This window comes from Bufo gargarizans, chromosome 9 (genome assembly GCF_014858855.1).
Source record: "Bufo gargarizans isolate SCDJY-AF-19 chromosome 9, ASM1485885v1, whole genome shotgun sequence".
NCBI lineage: Eukaryota > Metazoa > Chordata > Amphibia > Anura > Bufonidae > Bufo > Bufo gargarizans.
Window position 1 is genome coordinate 11912434 of NC_058088.1, and position 21056 is coordinate 11933489.

The following is a 21056-nucleotide window of genomic DNA, read 5'->3' on the forward strand; positions in this document are numbered from 1 at the left end:
AATGTGCTATATTATCTTAATTCAAAAAGTTACGACAATGTAAACCTTTAATAGGGTTCTTTGGGATTCCATTAAGGATTCCATCATTTTGGTGGCATGAATGCAGCCAACAACATGCTGGAAAACGTGACAGATAGATTTGACACAAATGTAAATGGAGCCCGACAACATTTAAATTACTAGAGTACAACCATAGATTTGCATGCAGTATCAAACTTAGGTTACGTGGCCAACCCTCCATCTATACAGGTCATGTGCACGTCCAGTTTTAATTGCATCATTAACATTTTTATCATCTTGATCAGTGTAAGATACATCATCAACAAGATCTATTCAATCAATTAGAAGTAAACCCTAGTCACAGGGTTGGCTCCACACAGGCTTTTCTGCCGAACTTTTGGGGCCCCATGAATAAAATAAAGGCTGAGTCAACTGGTTGTCTTATAGGCCAATCTGGCCCTGTATGCAATCATCTATCTGTGCATCTCACCTTAACATATCTCTATCAGTCACCTCTCTTCGTAGCTCACTCAGAAATTTAATAGACGCCTGTAGAGCCAATCGAGCAGCTTTATCATGGAGAAAATGGTGGGGGGAAAATACAGCAGTGGCTGTGTCCTTGTTGATCCCTCCTCGGGCACTGCGTTCTCTACTGTCATCAAATATACCCCCATGACTGCACTTCCCTAATGTAAAAACAAAAAATTACAAGTTTTCAGTTTTAGGAATCAACAGGGGTCTTAACGGTCAGATTGACACACATAGACAATGTATGAAGGTTCATGGTGGGAAACATTTTATTCTATGGAATAAGAGAATATAAGCAACTACCAGAGATCTCCAACAGGGGAAATTCAATATGCCCAGTCTAATATTTAAACATTGGGGTACAGTTGCACTCACTGACAAATATCTACTGTTTATGGTCATCTTAGGTTATGTCACAATGACATGTTTTTCATCAGAACATATGAAAATCCATGAAGTCTCTGATTTAACTCTACGTACCTCGAGGCTTTACAGGTGACACTCCAAAGTATCCGGATGTCAGGAGATGTCTCTTTTGAATGGCTGCTGCAATGTTATTCTGGCAAGAGATATCAGCACAATCTGTACAGGTCTGTTCAGAGACTGAGAGATGGAGAGAAGAGACAGAGGAACAGTCATGGAAAACCTCTGCAGGATAATGGCAGTGAAGACGTGGAGAGGATATTAGAACAGATGGCAGTGGTCAAGTTTCTGATGTCAACGAGAAGATGTTTGTTATTCACAAATGATCCCTAATGAACAATGGACATTTTGGACAGAGGGTGATTGATTCCATGATGCCCTAGATACTACATGGATGAAAGCACTGTTTACATCAGCCTGTACTCTATTGACCAAAGTAAAATGGCAAAGATTAGAACATTGTTAAGGAAAAGATAAACATCCTCCGTCGGCTACATGGCTTGTGACCTATAGACCAAACTCTACATCCTTTGAGGCACTTGTCTTACACAATGAGGATCTCTTATGCCTGTATTCCTTTAGTGGAGTAAAACACATCCACAGATGACAGCATAACAGGCAGACAATGCTGGCCACACCACAACAGGCTGACAAGGCTGGTTATGCCACAACAGGCAGACAAGGCTGGTCACACCACAACAGGCGGACAAGGCTGGTCACAGCACAACAGGCAGAAAAGGCTGGCCCCACCACAATAGGCGGACAAGGCTGCTCACACCACAAGAGGCAGACACGGCTGGCCACACCACAACGGGCTGACAAGGCTGGTCACACCATAACAGGCAGACAGGATTAGTCACACCACAACAGGCTGACAAGGCTGGTCACAGCACAACAAGCTGACAAGGCTGGTCACAGAACATAAGGCTGACAAGGCTGGTCACAGCACAAAAGGCTGACAAGGTTGGTCAAACCACAACAGGGTGACAAGGTTGGTCACACCACAACAGGGTGACAAGGTTGGTCACACCACAACAGGCTGACACGGCTGGTCACAGCACAAAAGGCTGACAAGGTTGGTCAAACCACAACAGGGTGACAAGGTTGGTCACACCACAACAGGCTGACACGGCTGGTCACACCACAACAGGGTGACAAGGTTGGTCACACCACAACAGGGTGACACGGCTGGACACAGCACAACAGGCAGACAAGGCTGGTCACAGCACAACATGCTGACACGGCTGGACACAGCACAACAGGCAGACAAGGCTGGTCACAGCACAACATGCTGACAATGCTGGTCAAACCACAACAGGTTGACAAGGCTGGCCTCACCACAACAGGCTGACAAGGTTGGTCACACCACAACAGACTGACACGGCTGGTCACACCACAACAGGGTGACAAGGTTGGTCACACCACAACAGGCTGACACGGCTGGACACAGCACAACAGGCTGACAAGGCTGGTCACAGCACAAAAGGCTGACAAGGTTGGTCAAACCACAACAGGGTGACAAGGTTGGTCACACCACAACAGGCTGACACGGCTGGTCACACCACAACAGGGTGACAAGGTTGGTCACACCACAACAGGCTGACACGGCTGGTCACAGCACAACAGGCAGACAAGGCTGGTCACACCACAACAGGCTGACACGGCTGGACACAGCACAACAGGCTGACAAGGCTGGTCACAGCACAACAGGCTGACAAGGCTGGTCACAGCACAACAGGCTGACAAGGCTGGTCACAGCACAACAGGCTGACAAGGCTGGTCACAGCACAAAAGGCTGACAAGGCTGGTCACAGCACAACAGGCTGACAAGGCTGGTCACAGCACAACAGGCTGACAAGGCTGGTCACAGCACAAAAGGCTGACAAGGTTGGTCAAACCACAACAGGGTGACAAGGTTGGTCACAGCACAAAAGGCTGACAAGGTTGGTCAAACCACAACAGGGTGACAAGGTTGGTCACACCACAACAGGCTGACACGGCTGGTCACACCACAACAGGGTGACAAGGTTGGTCACACCACAACAGGCTGACACGGCTGGACACAGCACAACAGGCTGACAAGGCTGGTCACAGCACAACAGGCTGACAAGGCTGGTCACAGCACAAAAGGCTGACAAGGTTGGTCAAACCACAACAGGGTGACAAGGTTGGTCACACCACAACAGGCTGACACAGCTGGTCACACCACAACAGGGTGACAAGGTTGGTCACACCACAACAGGCTGACACGGCTGGACACAGCACAACAGGCAGACAAGGCTGGTCACAGCACAACAGGCTGACAATGCTGGTCAAACCACAACAGGTTGACAAGGCTGGCCTCACCACAACAGGCTGACAAGGTTGGTCACACCACAACAGACTGACAAGACAGTTCACAGCACAAAAGGCTGACAAGGCTGGTCACACCAAAACAGGCTGAGAAGGCTGGTCACACCACAACAGGCTGACAAGGCTGGTCACACCACAACAGGCTGACAAGGCTGGTCACAGCACAACAGGCTGGCAAGGCTGGTCACAGCACAACAGGCTGACAAAAGTGGTCACACAACAACAGGCTGACAAGGCTGGTCACAGCACAACTGGCTGAGAGGGCTGGTCACAGGACAACAGTCTGCCAAGGCTGGTCACATCACAACAAGCTGACAACGCTGGTTACAAGGCCGGATTGCACTAGGCAAGAATAGCGTATAAGAAGTGAACTACTTTGAATAGGTGACAACCTCAGGGGCATCAATAAGAGTCTTAATAAAGCAGAAATTAAGAAAAAAGACAGTGCCAGGATGGCAGAGCTTATAAAAATCCTACATACCTTCAGCTATAGAGTCAATGTCTTTCCCAGGGGTGGCAAGATCAGGATGGATGTCTGCGTTCCCCAGTTCTACCCAGTTGGTATGGCTATAAAAATCCTGAAAGTAAAAGTGAGCAGAAGTTAGGACAGAGGTGTAGACCAAGCAGATATCAGTTACAGCCATGAGAAAAACAAAGTATGCCCTCTTTGAACTCTATGGTTTTACATATCAAAACACAATAAAAATCATTTGGTCCATGGAAGGTCTTAAAATTGAGTGAATACAACCTCAGATAATCCACAACACAACAGATTCCAATGTGTAATTATCTATTCAACAAAAATGAATTCAAAATGGAAAAGTCATCTGATCTGTGAAAAACTAAGTTCACCCCTTGAATCAGTAGCTTGTAGAACTTTTAGCAGCAGAAGTACCTTGACTTCATCTGTCCCTCACATTGTTCTGGAAGAAGTTTGGCCCACTCTTCTTAACAACATTGCTTCAGTTCATTGAGGTTTGTGGGAATTCATTTTTGCACAGGTCCTGCCACATTAATTCATTTGGGTTGAGGTCAAGACTTTGACTGGACCATGCAATCACTTTGATTCTTTTCTTTTTCAGCAATTTTGTTGTAGACTTGCCAATCTGCTTGGGATTATTGTCCTGTTGCATGACCTACTTTCAGCCAATCTTTAACTGTTGGATAGATGGCCTCACATTTACCTCTAGAATACTTTGGTATACAGAGGAGATCATGGTCGACTCAATGACTGCAAAGTACCCAGGTCCTGTGGCTGCAAAACAAGTTGAAATCAAAAGTTCTCCACCACCATGCCTGACAGTCGGGGTGTTTGTGCTTATATGTTGCATTTGGTTTTCATAAAAAATGTAACTGTGCATTATGGTCAAACATCTCCACTTTGGCCTCGTCTCTCATAATCAGTGTGGGGGGGAAACTCCACACTGAACACAGGAGGGAAGGTGAACAGTAACTGGGCCTGGAAACTAGGGAAGAAACAGGTCACCTCCTAGATAACCCTAATCCGGGCCCTGACTACCTATGATATGATCAATATGAATAGACCTTGAAGGTAGGAATATTCATATGCAGGAAACCTAGGCCTTGATTTCCCCATAAGGCCCTGGAATAAGATTAGGACCAGAGACAACCCATTCCTCCCCAGATGGACGAATGGAAGTCTCTGTCTCAGGCCCAGATACAACAACAGGGAATATAACAAACACAAACAAATGCAACACTTAACTTCTGTAGAGATGGACGAACAGGAACACCAGAGACGACCTCACACCAGCTCAGCCAAACCCAAATGAAGCTATCTATCGCATAGTCAGAAGGATGGGGTCAGACTATAAATGGTAGAAGTGATGACCACTGAGCAACAGCTGAGAAAATGGAAGTGGTCATTAACCCTATCAACACTGAATCAAGAGAAATCAAGGAGGCTGTTAGATTCCTCCACACTCAGCCAGTCTCCCTGATCTCCTGACACCAGTCACCTGAGGGACCGTGACATCGTCTGTCTAAAGAACATTGTTCCAGGAGTCTTGTGGTTTGTTCAGATGTAACTTTAGCAGGGCTGCCAAACTCTTTTAACAAAGAAGAGGCTTTCTCCTGTTCAGTCTTTTTCCTAATCCTAACATGATCTTGAACATTTAACATGCTAACCAAATCCTGTAGCGTCTTAAACATTTATTTTTATTTTTTTCATCTGAGCATTGCATGGTCTGACCTTGGGATAAATTTGTTGGGACGTCCATTCCTGGAAAGATTGTCAGCTGTCTTGAATGTTTTTCAATTGTTAATAATCTTTCTCGCTGCAAAATGATGGACTTCCCAAACTGATGGGCAGCAACAATTTCTTCTTTAAGATCACTGCTGATGTCTTTTCCCCTTGGCATTATGTTAACAAATGCCTGAATGCTCCAGACCAGCAAACTGCCAAAACGCCTGCTTTTATAGAGATCTTCACACTTACTGATGATTAGTTAATCAAGGGCATTTGATTAGCAGCTGCTTCTTTTTCTTACCCTCTTAAGCAGTAAGGGTATACTTAAATTTTTATTGAATTAATTATGACGCAGTAGAATCTTTCATGTGCTGCTATTCATCTGAAGTTTAATTTATGTAATTTTAAGACCTTCTAAGGACCAGATGTTCTTTTATTATGTCCTAATTAAACCATAGAATTCATGGAGGGTGAGCTTTGTTTTTCTCATCACTTTAAGGGTCCATTCACACGTCTGTTGTTTCTTTCCGGATCCGTTCCGTTTTTTGCGGAACGGATGCGGACCACCAGTTGCGTACCCATTAATTTTCAATGGGTCCTGAAAAAATTCGGACAGCACAATGTGTGCTGTCCGTTTCCGTTGTTCCGTTCCGCATGTCCGAAAAAATATAAAACTTGTCATATTATTATCAATACAAAGTCAATGGATCCGCAAAAAACGGATGACATACGGAAACATTTTCAGGAACAACGGATCCGCAAAAAACGGACCGCAATTCGGGATATAGAAAAATACTGACGTGTGAATGGACCCTAACTGTATATAGTCCATGCAGCATTTTGCTTCACCAGGGACTCCCAAAAAGGAAGAGCGACCCCTCTGTAGACAACTGTTATGAGGTTCTTGTCCCTCATAAGTAAAGAGCAGGATACTGGTTGGCTGGATGAGATGCCAAAGACACAGCTGGGGGTATGGGGTGTGGAGGTGATGGCTCTCATTGAGGAAACCTAGCCAACTATTATTTTCAGCCAATGTTGGAATTTGTGCGTTTCTCATGTATCTTCTGTAAAGCTGATCAACATTATACAGATCCTTAGGAGAGTTTGATTTATGACACTACAAAATTATTAGTCTTTGGCCGATTTGAACTAATTTGCATATTTGTTTTTCTGGATTGGTTGACATGAGCTAATTTGCACAGATTTTTGATAAGAAGGTCAAAATGCTCTACACTGACACCTACTGGCCCATAGAGGTACTGTTGGAAAAAATTCTAATGATTAACAAAATTTTAAGGATTATGACCTGACCACGAAGCGCCGATCTCTTGTGATCTTATCTAGGTAAGATACCAGCACTACAAGATTGCCATTGCAATCCATGGGCTATACATGTAATGCACTGACCAGTCAGGTCCAACATGTAAAGTCGTGGCCAAAAGTTTTGAGAATTACATAAATATTGGAAATTGGAAAAGTTGCTGCTTAAGTTTTTATAATAGCAATTTGCATAAACTCCGAAATGTTATGAAGAGTGATCAGATGAATTACATAGTCCTTCTTTGCCATGAAAATGAACTAAATCCCCCCAAAAACTTTCCACTGCATTTCATTGCTGTCATTAAAGGACCTGCTGAGATCATTTCAGCAATCGTCTTGTTAACTCAGGTGAGAATGTTGATGAGCACAAGGCTGGAGATCATTATGTCAGGCTGAGTGGGTTAAAATGGCAGACTTGACCTGTTAAAAGGTGATGCTTGAAATCATTGTTCTTCCATTGTTAACCATGGTGACCTGCAAAGAAACGCGTGCAGCCATCATTGCGTTGCATAAAAATGGCTTCACAGGCAAGGATATTGTGGCTACTAAGATTGCACCTCAATCAACAATTTATAGGATCATCAATAACTTCAAGGAAAGAAGTTTAATTCTAGTTAAGAAGGCTTCAGGGCGTCCAAGAAAGTCCAGCAAGCGCCAGGATAGTCTCCTAAAGAGGATTCAGCTGCGGGATCGGAGTGCCACCAGTGCAGAGCTTGCTCAGGAATGGCAGCAGGCATGTGTGAGCGCATCTGCACGCACAGTGAGGCGAAGACTTTTGGAAGATGGCCTGGTGTCAAGAAGGGCAGGAAAGAAGCCACTTCTCTCCAAAAAAAACATCAGGGACAGATTGATCTTCTGCAGAAAATATGGTGAATGGACTGCTGAGGACTGGGGCAAAGTCATATTCTCCGATGAAGCCTCTTTCCGATTTGTTTGGGTCATCTGGAAAAAGGCTTGTCCGGAGAAGAAAAGGTGAGTGCTACCATCAGTCCTGTGTCATGCCAACAGTAAAGCATCCTGAGACCATTCATGTGTGGGGTGGCTTCTCATCCAAGGGAGTGGGCTCACTCACAATTTTGCCCCAAAACACAGCCATGAATAAAGAATGGTACCAAAACACCCTCCAACAGCAACTTCAACAATCCAACAACAGTTTGGTGAAGAACAATGCATTTTCCAGCACGATGGAGCACCGTGCCATAAGGCAAAAGTGATAACTAAGTGGCTCGGGACCAAAACGTTGACATTTTGGGTCCATGGCCTGGAAACTCCCCAGATCTTAATCCCATTGAGAACTTGTGTTCAATCCTCAAGAGGCGGGTGCACAAACAAAAACCCACTAATTATGACAAACTCCAAGAAGTGATTATGAAAGAATGGGTTGCTATCAGTCAGGAATTGGCCCAGAAGTTGATTGAGAGCATGCCCAGTCGAATTGCAGAGGTCCTGAAAAAGAAGGGCCAACACTGCAAATACTGACTCTTTGCATAAATGTCATGTAATTGTCGATAAAAGCCTTTGAAACGTATGAAGTGCGTGTAATTATATTTCACTACATCACAGAAACAACTGAAACAAAGATCTAAAAGCAGTTTAGCAGCAAACTTTGTGAAAACTAATATTTGTGTCATTCTCAAAACTTTTGGCCACGACTGTACAGTATACTGAGTCTCTTTGGAGTGGCTCTTCATTTTGGCTAAAGGAAAGGATTAATAATGGGTTTTAGCTTTCTATTATACCCAAGCGCCCAAAAATAGACAACCCCTTTAAAGTTTAAATTCAGCTAGCCTCAGTATACCACCTCCAGCCTTACCTGCAGTGAATGTAATATCTGGCCCAGTATCTCTCGGGCTCCTTCATATTCCTTGGCCCTCATACTCCACAGCAGATCCTCACGGGCTCGTAGCACCAGGCTGTTCCCTTGTCTCACCCTCTCGGAGTCAAAGTGCCTCAGAGGATCATTGCGGGTACCATTCAGAAAGTCCATATTAGCATTGGCACTAACGATCTGCCTCATGGCGGTTCGATATGGACGCAAGGACACTTCATCTCCATAATATGCCCCCAATATGGCGTCAGCTGTTAGAGTCTTGCCCTGGGAGGTAAAGGAAAAAACGTATGAAGTTATTCTTTGGACGGTGAGTGAAAGTATTACGTGAGCACAATATGGTGATTTGTGGTCACTGTTTGGCGGCATTATTTGGACTTTGCAAAAGCGTATTATTTGGAGACTATATGGTGTAAATATTTGGCCAGTGTATTATTTAGACCACGCTTTGCTGCAATATTTGGGCACTGTATGGCAATATACTGTATGTACTCATCATATGATGGTACTTCCTGCCATACATGGTGGTTTTTTTCAGTATATGTAGCTCTTATATGATAATGTTATTCATGCTTGGTATGGCAGTATAATTTAGGCACAGTATAGGGGTATTATTAGAACTTTGGACAGCGGTATTATTTGCAGACTATAAGTCTTATAATTTGGTTATTGCATAATACTAATATTTTTTTCATTCATTTATTTATGTTACGCACTTATATAGCGCTACTATATTCCGCAACGCTTTACAGACATTAGCATCCAACTGTCCCCAGTGGGGCTCACAATCTAAGTTCCCTATCAGTATGTCTTAGAAGTTTGGATGGAAACCGGAGAACCCGGAGGAAACCCATGCAAACACGGGGAGAACATACAAACTCAATGCTAATATTTACACAATGCTTGACGGTACTTTTTTGGGCACTGTGTCAGTACATGCAGTCATTATATGATGGTATTAGTCATGCAATATTTTTGGAAAGTGTTCTTTTTATCTGGGGCAATTTATGGCAGTTTATGCAGTAACTATCTAATAGTATTATTTATGCTCTGTATGGCAGTATTATTTACACTTTGCATGCCAGTATTGTTTGAAGACTTTTATTATTGCATCAAAGCATGTGAATAATACTTAGTCTCTGCTTGGTTGCAATGTTTGGACACTGTATGGCAGTAAATGAAGACATTGCATGATGTGAATATTCATCCAACATATGGCAGTTCTATTTGGGCACTATGGTAATATATGAGGGCACTATACAGTACTATTATATATGCTTGGTATAGCAGTATTATTTATGTACTATATGGCATAATTATTATTTGGGTACTGTATAGCAGTATTGTTGAGCACTGTATTGGAGTATTTAGGCACTGCATGGCAGCATTATTAACACACTGTATAACAGTAATATTTGGGCACTGTATAGCAGTATTTTTTGAGAATTGTATGGCAGTATTATTTGGTCACTGCACAGCAGCATTTTTTGAGCACTGTATGGCAGTATTATTTGGATATTGTATGGCAGTATTATTTGGATATTGTATGGCAGTATTATTTAGCCACTGATCTTATTGCAGTATTGTATGGAAAACATTGCAGAGATCCCTTTCAATGTTTCCACACATACCTTAGACCAGTCTGTGGCCCTGACTGTGTCATTTTAACTCCGTCATATTCACATTGCATAAATACTAAGATGAATATAGACTCCCGGAGCTATAGTGCAGATCCTGGCATTTGCACAGTACAGGACCATGGATAGCGCCTGTATGTCGTACGGATGTAATGCGGCTTGTCAGGGGGGGTCATGTGTGGTGAGTCAGCACCGCTGCCCCCAGTCTGAAGCAGAACATTGCATCAATGGCCGCCCCAGCAGGGGGGACTTATAGAGACAAGCATGTGGCGCGGTCATCCCCTTATAATTTCTCAGTGCACCTGCTCCATTAGTCATCTGTCCTTCTCCATTCAATCTCTGATGACTCCTTTCCTATTATTAATAGGCTGATTAAGATTGCTGAAAAGTCTACAGCAAACTGGGAACGGGAAGGAAACCGTGACTATGTGATCTCATCAAGAGCCACCGAAATCCACTGAAAACATGCAATTATCTGCACCAGTGAAGCGGTAGTTTTGCACATAATGCATATAGTAGATGCATATAGAGGGGCTTATATGAACTACTGGGGACACTATAGAGGGGTCTATATGAACTACTGGGGGCACTAAAGAGTGGCCTATATTAACTACTGGGGACACTATAGAGGGGTCTATATTTACTGCTGGGGACACTATAGAGGGCCCTATATCAACTACTGGGGGCACTATAGAGGGGCCTATATCAACTACTGGGGGCACTATAGAGGGGTCTATATCAACTACTGGAGGCACTATAAAGGGGCCTATATTAACTACTGGGGACACTATAGAGGGCCCTATATCAACTACTGGGGGCACTATAGAGGGGCCTATATCAACTACTGGGGGCACTATAGAGGGGTCTATATCAACTACTGGGGGCACTATAGAGGGGCCTATATTAACTACTTGGGGCACTATAGAGGGGCCTATATTAACTGCTGGGGACACTATAGAGGGGGCTATATGAACTACTGGGGCACTATAGAGGGGCCTATATTAACTACTTGGGGCACTATAGAGGGGCCTATATTAACTGTTGGGGACACTATAGAGGGGCCTATATTAACTGTTGGGGACACTATAGAGGGGCCTATATTAACTACTGGGGGCATTATAGATGGGCCTATATTAACTACTTGGGGCACTATAGAGGGGCCTATATTAACTGCTGGGGACACTATAGAGGGGCCTATATTAACTACTGGGGACACTATAGAGGGGCCTATATTAACTGCTGGGGACACTATAGAGGGGGCTATATGAACTACTGGGGCACTATAGAGGGGCCTATATTAACTACTTGGGGCACTATAGAGGGGCCTATATTAACTGTTGGGGACACTATAGAGGGGCCTATATTAACTGTTGGGGACACTATAGAGGGGCCTATATTAACTACTGGGGGCATTATAGATGGGCCTATATTAACTACTTGGGGCACTATAGAGGGGCCTATATTAACTGCTGGGGACACTATAGAGGGGCCTATATTAACTACTGGGGACACTATAGAGGGGCCTATATTAACTACTGGGGGCACTATAGAGGGGCCTATATTAACTACTGGGGACACTATAGAGGGGCTTATATTAACTACTGGGGGAACTATAGAGGGGCCTATGATAACTACTTGGGGCACTATAAAGGGATCTATATCAACTACTAAGGCACTATAAAGGGGTCTATAGTATCTATTTGGGGACCTATACAGGGGCCTATAAAAACTACTGGGGAACTACACAGGGGCCTATGATAACTACTTGGAGCACTATAAAGGGGCCTTATTATTACTGGGGGCACAATAGAGGGGCCTATAATAATTACTGGAGGATTATAAAGGGGCCTTATTAATACTGGTGGTACAGTGGAGGGGCATTATTATTGGAGGACACTACTACTAATGGGCTCTATTAGTAATGAGGGTACTCTGGGAAAGGATTTTAATTGGTGGGACTTATATTACTATGATGAACTATCTCTATGGCACTATTATTTCTGCTGTATAGTATTTGGGGGCATGAAGGAGCACAGTGGGTGCAGTATTAGGGTAGCAGCAGGATGACACTGTTGGGGCACAAAAAGTGAGGAACATAATATGTCTGTGCGGTAAACTCTGCAGAGACGAGACGTGGCTGAGAGAAGTCGTAATTATGGTCTGATTCCAATGGAGAAGATGAGAGAAGAGAACATCTACATTCGAGGAGACATCACTGGAAGGACTAGGTATGTGGTGATGTATTCTCCTGGATGTTTAGTAGTAATGTAATGTAATGTCCATCCAAATACACCATTAGCACTGGGGTGGGTGGGCAGAGGTGCAAATATATTTCACATTCACCACACAAGTTGGACTGTCTATTTTAAAATGCAGGGCGGATTTTCAGTCCCAGTCCGGCCCTGTCTCTGGGGAGAACTACAAGTTATAGTAAATGGGTGTTATATGTACTTCTGGGTTCACTTTATTTGGCTATAGCCAACTTTGGTTGTGGACCATCCGGTAGTACCAACTTTTTACTTATTGCCAAAGGTCCACAAGGATAGGAATAACCTTCTCGGATGCCCAATAGTGTCTGGGATTGGAGGACTCTGTGAGCAGGCTAGTAGATATGTTGACTTTTATCTGAGGGGATGTGTGGGGACCTTACTGTCTTATGTCAAAGACACCTCAGATGTCTTGCGTAAATTCAATCGGGTCTGGTTGGAGGACAACATGATCCATGTAACTTGTGATGTTGAGTCCCTGTATACGTCGATGTGTCATGACCACGGGATCCGAGCAGCCAGATATTTTTTTGCAGATGACAGATTTAGATAGGGATTTGATCCAGTTCATCATTGATTTGTTGACCTTTGTATTGACACATAATTTTTTTGTGTTTAAGGACCGCCTCTTCCTACAGCTCCGGGGGACGGCAATGAGGGCGACTCATATGCCAATCTGTTCCTGGGGCTGTGGGAGAGGGAAAATGTCCATAATCCGCCTGGCTATAGCTCTGTGATCTCGTGGTCCAGATATATCACCAATATTTTGTTTATTTGGTAGGGCTCGACATCCGACCTGGACCACTGCATCTGACCATCGTTATGTGAGGCACAGTGTATTACCTTTTATCTAGAGATTGTTATTATTATCTTGTGGAGAGACATGGTTGTCCAGGGAGGTTTGGCCCCTTGCTTCTCTATGTATCTTTATTCCAACTTGCCTTTTTTCTCAATTGTTTAATATATGTAACTTAATAAAGTGAATATATTTTTGATAATTTGGGCCCACTGCTTTTTTGTTTTTATGACATTGTGCGTAGTTTAGGTGGGGTACGGTACTGTCAGCAATAGACAGAGAGGTTTTGTAGGTTTATACCTGGTGGTCTAAGGCAGTGAGGGAGTTCATTCCAGTATCCCTGATGGTCTAGGCAGGGCCATGAAGGGGTTACTGTAAAGATCCCCTGTGGTCTAGGGTAGTAAAGGGATAGAGATGAGTGTCGGTATGAGATGTCAGAGGAGCTATAACTGTATGATGGCACAGTTCTGTCTATGATTGGGCAGAGGGAGTCAGGAGTGCTCTGCTGATCATTAAGGGGAGAGTCAGCAGGTGATACGTGGGGAGCCATGGTTTTTGGTTGGTAAGTGGTGTATGTGAGCTCTCCACTCAACGATGGCAGGAGGAATCAGGCAGATAGAGTTGTATCAATATGCTTGACAGTTACTGCATGGCAGTATTATTTGGACTGCAGAGTACAGTATTAAAAACTATAAAAGCTACAATATCTGGGGAAATTGTGTGAAGTGTTGTTGCCTCCACCAGTAGTCTACAACTGGAGTGGGCGGAGTAACTGGGTGGAGTGCCTTGAGTAACTGTTGTGTGGTAGGAGTGGCTGAAGTAACTGTGGAAAGGTTGGACTGGGCAGAGTAACTTTATGGAGTGGGCAGAGTAACTGTGTGGAGTGTTTGGAGTGAGTAAAGATAGTAAACATTACACTAGCCAAAATTTTAAAAAGTGCACATGGCAAGCTTGATAGAGTGAGAAATGCATTTCAACTTTCATTCATTTATATAGCACATTTCATTGCAATGTTGTTGCCCAAAGTGCTTCACAGTTACATTAAAACATACATTTATAAAAACATTAGCAGCCGATTTGTGTAGGTGGGCTTGAAAATGAGGGAGTGGTGGCAGTTTAGAAATCATGTCCTGATTTTTCAGCTCACACTCTAGCTTTTGTCACTCTGCTGGCTGCTCACACATCTGGGTTCCTATGGCAACTCACTCTACAGCAAGGGCAGAGAAGAGCGGTTAAAAATAATCTGCTCCAACTTGCTCACTTCACTGGCGGTTTATAAATTATAAATCCTACGGCAAAGTGTCACAACCAGACAGCTGAGAAGCTCTGACAGAGGCCTTTCAGAACCTCCTCCTTGAGTTCTCTTTGTTGTGCTGTTCAGTTCCTCATCTCGTTAGCCTCTCTCAGCTGTCATGGAGTTGGACTGATTGCATCCCTTTAAATTCCGCCCCATAATGCATTACTGGGCGGCTTATACTACTTCCTGGAGTATGTGTGCATGCTGATCTTGTTTTCCAGTCTGCTACAAAGTTAAGTGCTGAACATTTATCTGTTATTTTCTGTTTGCTGGATCCCAGGTGACCCTGACTCCCTCCGTGTCTGGTGTAGGGAGCCGGTGGTCGTGTCCCCTCACTATTGTAGGGTGTTCAGGGGTTATATAGTCAAGGTACGTGGATATGCAACCTTCCACCTCTGGGATCTTTGCATAGGCTGAGCAGCCAGGGAAAGTCTCAGGTCTTGTGCAGGGGTCTCCCTTTTGGTTCCTTAGCTTTGGATCCACTCAGTCATATATGCATGTTGCTTTGTCTTGTTTCCCGTACACCATCCGTGACACAAAGAGCTTTATATTGCAAGAATCACAAGACCAAGACCTACATTTTGATGCATAGTCTCTGTCTCTGAAATATTAAAAATGAAGGCACAGTCGCAGTTTAGAAATTGCCCTTCAAATTTGAGGTGGCTAGAGTGGAGTTTCAATGAATGTTAATGGGCGGCGTGAGTTGCAAACAAATGGTCATATTGTGAAAACTATCAGGACTATGGCTTAGCCGTGGACATTTTTAGTGGCAGCAGGGATAGCTGAACATTTTGATATAAGATTTGTGTAGGTGGGCTTGAAAGTGAGGGAGTGGTGGCAGTTTAGAAATCATGTCCTGATTTTTCAGCTCCCACTCTAGCTTTTGTCAGCTCCCACTAGTTTTGAACATTCCGCTATTACTTCCTATGGGACCAATTTCGCCACAAAAACGCTGATATTTCGTGAACCATTTGGCGAAACGTTCCACAAAGTAATAGCACACCAATCCGCACGTTTCGGTATATTACTGTCTATGTAGTGTAAAAACGGTGGGAGGAGTTAGGGTGGAAAATTTGGCTATAATAATAATAATAAGAAGAAGAATATATATGTGAGATAACAGTAAGTGGTCTTGCGATGCAAGAACAATTAATAAGCCAGCAAGGAGCTAGCATAGATGTCAGGCGTAACTAAACCAAGCTTACTTCATAGAACAGTAAGGAAGCAAGCTCAGTAAATGGATGCAGCACTAGAACCAAACTTACTACATAGATATGGTACCAGAACCAAGCTTGTTCAGTAGATACAGTAAGAGAACCACACTTACAACATAGATATGGTACCAGAACTAAACTTACTACATAGATATGGTACCAGAACCAAGATTACTACATAGATATGGTACCAGAACCAAGATTACTACATAGATATGGTAAAAGAACCAAGCTTACTACATAGATATGGTACCAGAACCAAGCTTACAACATAGATACAGCATCAGAACCGAGCCCATTACACATTTCTCCAGCCGCCCTGCTGGGGTTTTGATTTGCTCCTAAAGCTAAAAAAATAAGTTCTGGAAATAGCTCAACATTGCTATCTAATCAATTCCCTGAGGCATTGCACAGTCCACAGACAGCGCACCCGCCGCAGCCGCTCAGTATTATGCAATAACATGTAATGATGACAACCTTGCTCTACATGTAGGGCACTTGTAACAGGATGGAGAATACGCTCAGCCCTTGGTCACGTGTCCCTGACATACAAAACCTCATGAACCACACACGCCATATAGACAAAGAGGAAGAGCTGAGTACGTGACCCTCCACAGACACGAAGAGCGGTTTTCTGATCTACAGACGTACACCATACACTAATAGCCATAGAAAATACTATAAACGAAAAAAGTTAAAGAGCAGCACACAAACCAATACCTTTAAAAGACCAAGGACCAAGGTCTTGCTGAAGATACCAAAAAGAACATAGGCAGCACACTTAAATCCGTGAAAAAAAGTGGGTGATTTATTAACCCATGTGATAGCAACGTTTCAGCTCTCTCCATGGAGCCTTTGTCAAGCCATGTTACAATGTGCTTATATAGCATACACAATTAGACCTAGTGATTACATGATTAGATCTCAATAAAATTAAAAACAGTGTTTAAATACATGATTCCGAAGTGATTTCATAAACGTGTACATAATTCTTTATCAAAAGTACCAAAACAATACTATATAAAGTGCAATGTGCTAATAATCCATATCATAAAATATCCTTAATTGACAAACATCTCATCACAAGTGTACATGATTGTGTGATTAAAATCAAATAACTCATTAGCAGAGTCTCACATGTAGCTCGAGACGGCAGGAACCGATCGGCGTTAGGTAAGACATACTGCGCAGGCGTCGAGTGCTTCTCTTCCCGCGAGACTAACATTTCGCATAGAGGACATCTGATACCACAACCAAGATGGCGACCCAGCAGTGAAAATTGACTGTGCATGCTCCAGCCCATAAGGAGGTTGGATGCGTTACTCAAATCACATGATCGCGGCACATGACTGCCACTCAAAACAAAGCAATTCACTCCATACTGTTCACCTCGTAGAGGAATACTGGCTGGAATTACAAATCGGGCTAATAGCAAATCGCCATCATAGAAAATACTACATATGTGGGGTCATTTATCAAGCTGGTGTAGAACTGGCTTAGTTGCCTATAGCAACCAATCAGATTCGACCTTTCATTTTTCACAGCTCCTTTGGAAAATGAAAGACAGACTCTGATTGGTTGCTATGGGCAACTAAGCCAGTTCTACTTTACACCAGTTTGATAAATGAACCCAATAGGAGGCAGAAACACGTCTATCCAATCTGTATTACATGTTCATTGCATATAGCCTGAAGCTCCTGGGCTCCAGTACAAAACCTGTGACCGGAACCTCGGCCTAACTGGACTCCTCCTATGGATCTTTCGGCCCCTTCAGACTCCAGAGTGGTGGAATTGGAGGCTCGGCAGGGAGGTGGTAAATGTTTACTGTGAGAAAACCCCTTTAAATCTACATAGATCCAAAATACTGAGCCTGACACAGTGTCCCAAACCTCCTGCTGCCCTTCACACAGCCCTATAATGACAGCCCTATTGATATCAATAGAAGCTGTACAAATCTGTAAGCGGTAACTTTTTTTAAAAGGTCAGAACGGGTTAAAAAGCAGCAATCCTTTTGTCGCCTCCCATTATGACGCTTCCCAGTTCCCTGCTGGTGTCTCTACTTACTGAGCCCTCTTGGCACACAAGAAATGACTGCTCAGCCAATCACTGGCCGCAAAGGAGACCCACCCACCTCATACAGTGATTGGTTGACTGCTGATTTCCTGTGTGTCAAGATGGAACAGGAAGTAAACCAGCGGGGAAGTGTCAGAATGGGAGTAGCGGGAATCAGTGAGGTGAGTAACACTCTTCTTTTATCCTCATCCATTTGATGGCACTGCGGGGAACACTCTACTTACTGAATGCGCAGGACCTGTGAAATGTCATCACACTGGAGCGCAGGTCTTGTCCTGTGCATCCAGTGAGCAGCGAGTGTTCACCGCAGCGCGATCAAATGGAGGAGGTGAGTTTTATAACAGTGGCATTATTAATACTGGGGCCATTACTGGGGCTATATTAATACTGGTGACAACTAATGGGGCATTATTAATACTGGAGGCCACTAATGGGGGGCCTTATTAATATTGGGTGCCACTACTGGGGCTATAGTAATACTGGGGGCCAACTAATGTGGGCCTTATTAATACTGGGGACAACTAATGGGGCATTATTAATACTGGGGGCCACTAATGGGGGCCTTTTTAATACTTGGGGCAACTAAAGGGACAATATTAATACTGGGGGCCACTAATGGGGGCCTTAATAATACTGGGGACCACTACTAGGACATTATTAATACTGGGGGTCACTACTGGGGGCCATTACTGGGACATTATTAATACTAAAGGGGGCAACAACGGGGCATTCATTTTACTGGGGCCTGTGTTAAGCCACGCCCCCACAACTTAACTTGGCCAGTATTTTTTTTAGTATTCAGGTTAAATTGCATTGTTGGCACTTTGGGATAAATAAGTGGGTTTTGGGTTACAGTTTGGGCACTCGGTCTCTAAAAGGTTCGCCATCACTGGCCTAGGCCATGTGACCAATGAATGTGATGTCACTGGTCTAGGAACAGGCTGCAGCGCTCACCGGCTGATCAGCGGGGGTGCCGGGAGTCAGACCCCCACCGATCAGATATCGATGACCTATCCTAAGGATGTGAATCTCAAAAAAACCTTTAATATATCATGAATCCCAAATTAGAGGAACAATTTCTACGTTATACTTTAAACAAGACCCGTGGCCCTTCCGGTGTCTCAAAACTACAACTCTCATCATACCCTGATGGCTGACGAGACATCATCACACAGGACAAGAGACAGAAGCATAAAGATCTGTTGCCAATATAAAAGTGCTTTATGTCATCTCCTAAATTGCGCTGCTTAGTCATGCCCCTTGGAAAGACGCCTGAGCCTCCATCCAGCCGGGTCTTCCAAGAGATTAAGGATCTCTGCTCAGGAATCCATCATCCTACCGTAATGAACTATACTTATCCATATTGTGACTCACAGGGAGTAGTCCAGGAGCATGATGAGTACTCATGTAGCTCAGTGGGCCCTAACTCTAATCAGGTATGGTTAGATCCACCATTAGGACAAAATACCGCTATACACGTACCATGCAATCCATGGCGGAAACCAAACAGATACCACTAGAGTCAATGGGATCTGTCAGGTGCCATGGTGTTCATCAGATCCCAGAGTTGTCAATTCCATTTTTTTATTATACAGCCCAATAGGAAATTCTCCTCCTTATTAAGGTCTATATATTTTTGCCAATAGGAGAATCTGCCATATCATTAATTTCATAAAGATGGAGGCCAGTGTGAACAGAGGCTTAGCACAGGGCAGGGAAGTTCGGCAGGGCATGCATTTGACCCAATTAAAGGGTCAAAGGACCCCTAAATATAAGATCCATCTAAAAATAACAAAATGTAGATCTACCTAAGAAATCCACAAGGTGCCCCCACATGGCCTTGTAAACAATGAGACGCCCCCCCCCCCCACCCCCACCCCCCATCACCTCACCTCAAAGTCTTCCCAGCGAAGAGGGGGTCTGGTGGGATGCTTGTTGTCCAGTAGGATCTGCAGGGTGACGTTGAGCATGGCTTCTTCTGTCAGATCCTGATGAGTGAAAGATCCCCAGGTGAAGGACAGGATCTTGGACCAGAAGTTGGGGAAGAAGGCATGGCCGCCTGGTATGGCCAGGCCCCAGAGGAAGAGAAAGGGGAGGAGCATGGGGCAAGGAGATGGTTATGGATCCTTCATTGAGGGCACCTGCCTGGATGGAGAAGGACCACATATTAGTGTATGATTACCTAAAGGTCAGATAACTTTCTGGTCTATCTTACATTTCAGTAAATGTCACCAATTTCAAGATCTCTGCTTGCTGCCAATGAATGGAGGCATTTTTGGTTATACCCAGAGCCAGAAAACACTACTTTGCCCTAAATAAACACTTAAAAGGGTTGTGTCAGTATACTGTAAATGCTGTTGTCTTTGATTCTATGCCCTTTGTGTATGTACTATGTATGTTTCATGCAAACTGTATACCACCCAAGCCATTATTGTGTAATCCTTCACCTGGTCCCTTGTCCTTATGTGATTGTGCTATCCTTGTACATTGATTTTGACCCTTGAGTGGGTTGCCACATTGTCTTGTGTGTACCATACTTGTGCTATTCTCTTTTAATAAAACGAGTTAAAAAATATAGGGTTGTGTCATGAAACATATACTAAGTTTTTTAAACCAGCACCTGATCTGAATACTTTTGTAATTGCATGTAATTAAAAATTTGGTATAGCCAAAGAGTTATTCAATAAAATGTATCTGTACAGCGCCACCTGCTGTTTGTTCTTTTTCTTATTTTTTTTGTCCATCTCACTGAGCTGGTCGCACGTGCTCAGTTTAAAAGTGCACACTTTTTATGTATTTTTTTTTAATATAGTGTCAGGTTCTTTTCTTTTTCATTTGCAGTATATTCATGGCAGTTGTATTTTGTTTAAAGCAGAATGTTGTAACAATTCACACGTTTGTAACAAAAAACAGACCTAAAAAAAATGGATGTGACATGAAAAACACAACAAAAAACACCATCAAATTCATGTGTGAAGGAACCCTTAAAGGGACATTATATAAAACATAGCAGCATCCCTGAGCGTGCTATTCTCCTCTTTTCGGATCACGTCCTGTCATTACTATGAGCCTCACTTGTCACTTATCAGAACTGTTTAACGATAAGACATTT

The 21056-nt window shown here is 43.6% G+C and overlaps 1 protein-coding gene across 1 annotated transcript in view; it reads right to left on the reverse strand.

Moving 5' to 3' along the window:
* The window catches only part of VWA7 (von Willebrand factor A domain containing 7), a 36805-nt gene that overhangs the window by 8428 nt on the left and 7321 nt on the right, over positions 1-21056 (reverse strand). Inside the window, 5 exon segments of the mRNA XM_044306693.1 lie at positions 491-686; positions 1009-1131; positions 3785-3881; positions 8646-8927; positions 19837-20085. Of these exon segments, the coding sequence (XP_044162628.1) occupies positions 491-686; positions 1009-1131; positions 3785-3881; positions 8646-8927; positions 19837-20046 (908 nt within the window). The 5' untranslated portion in view covers positions 20047-20085.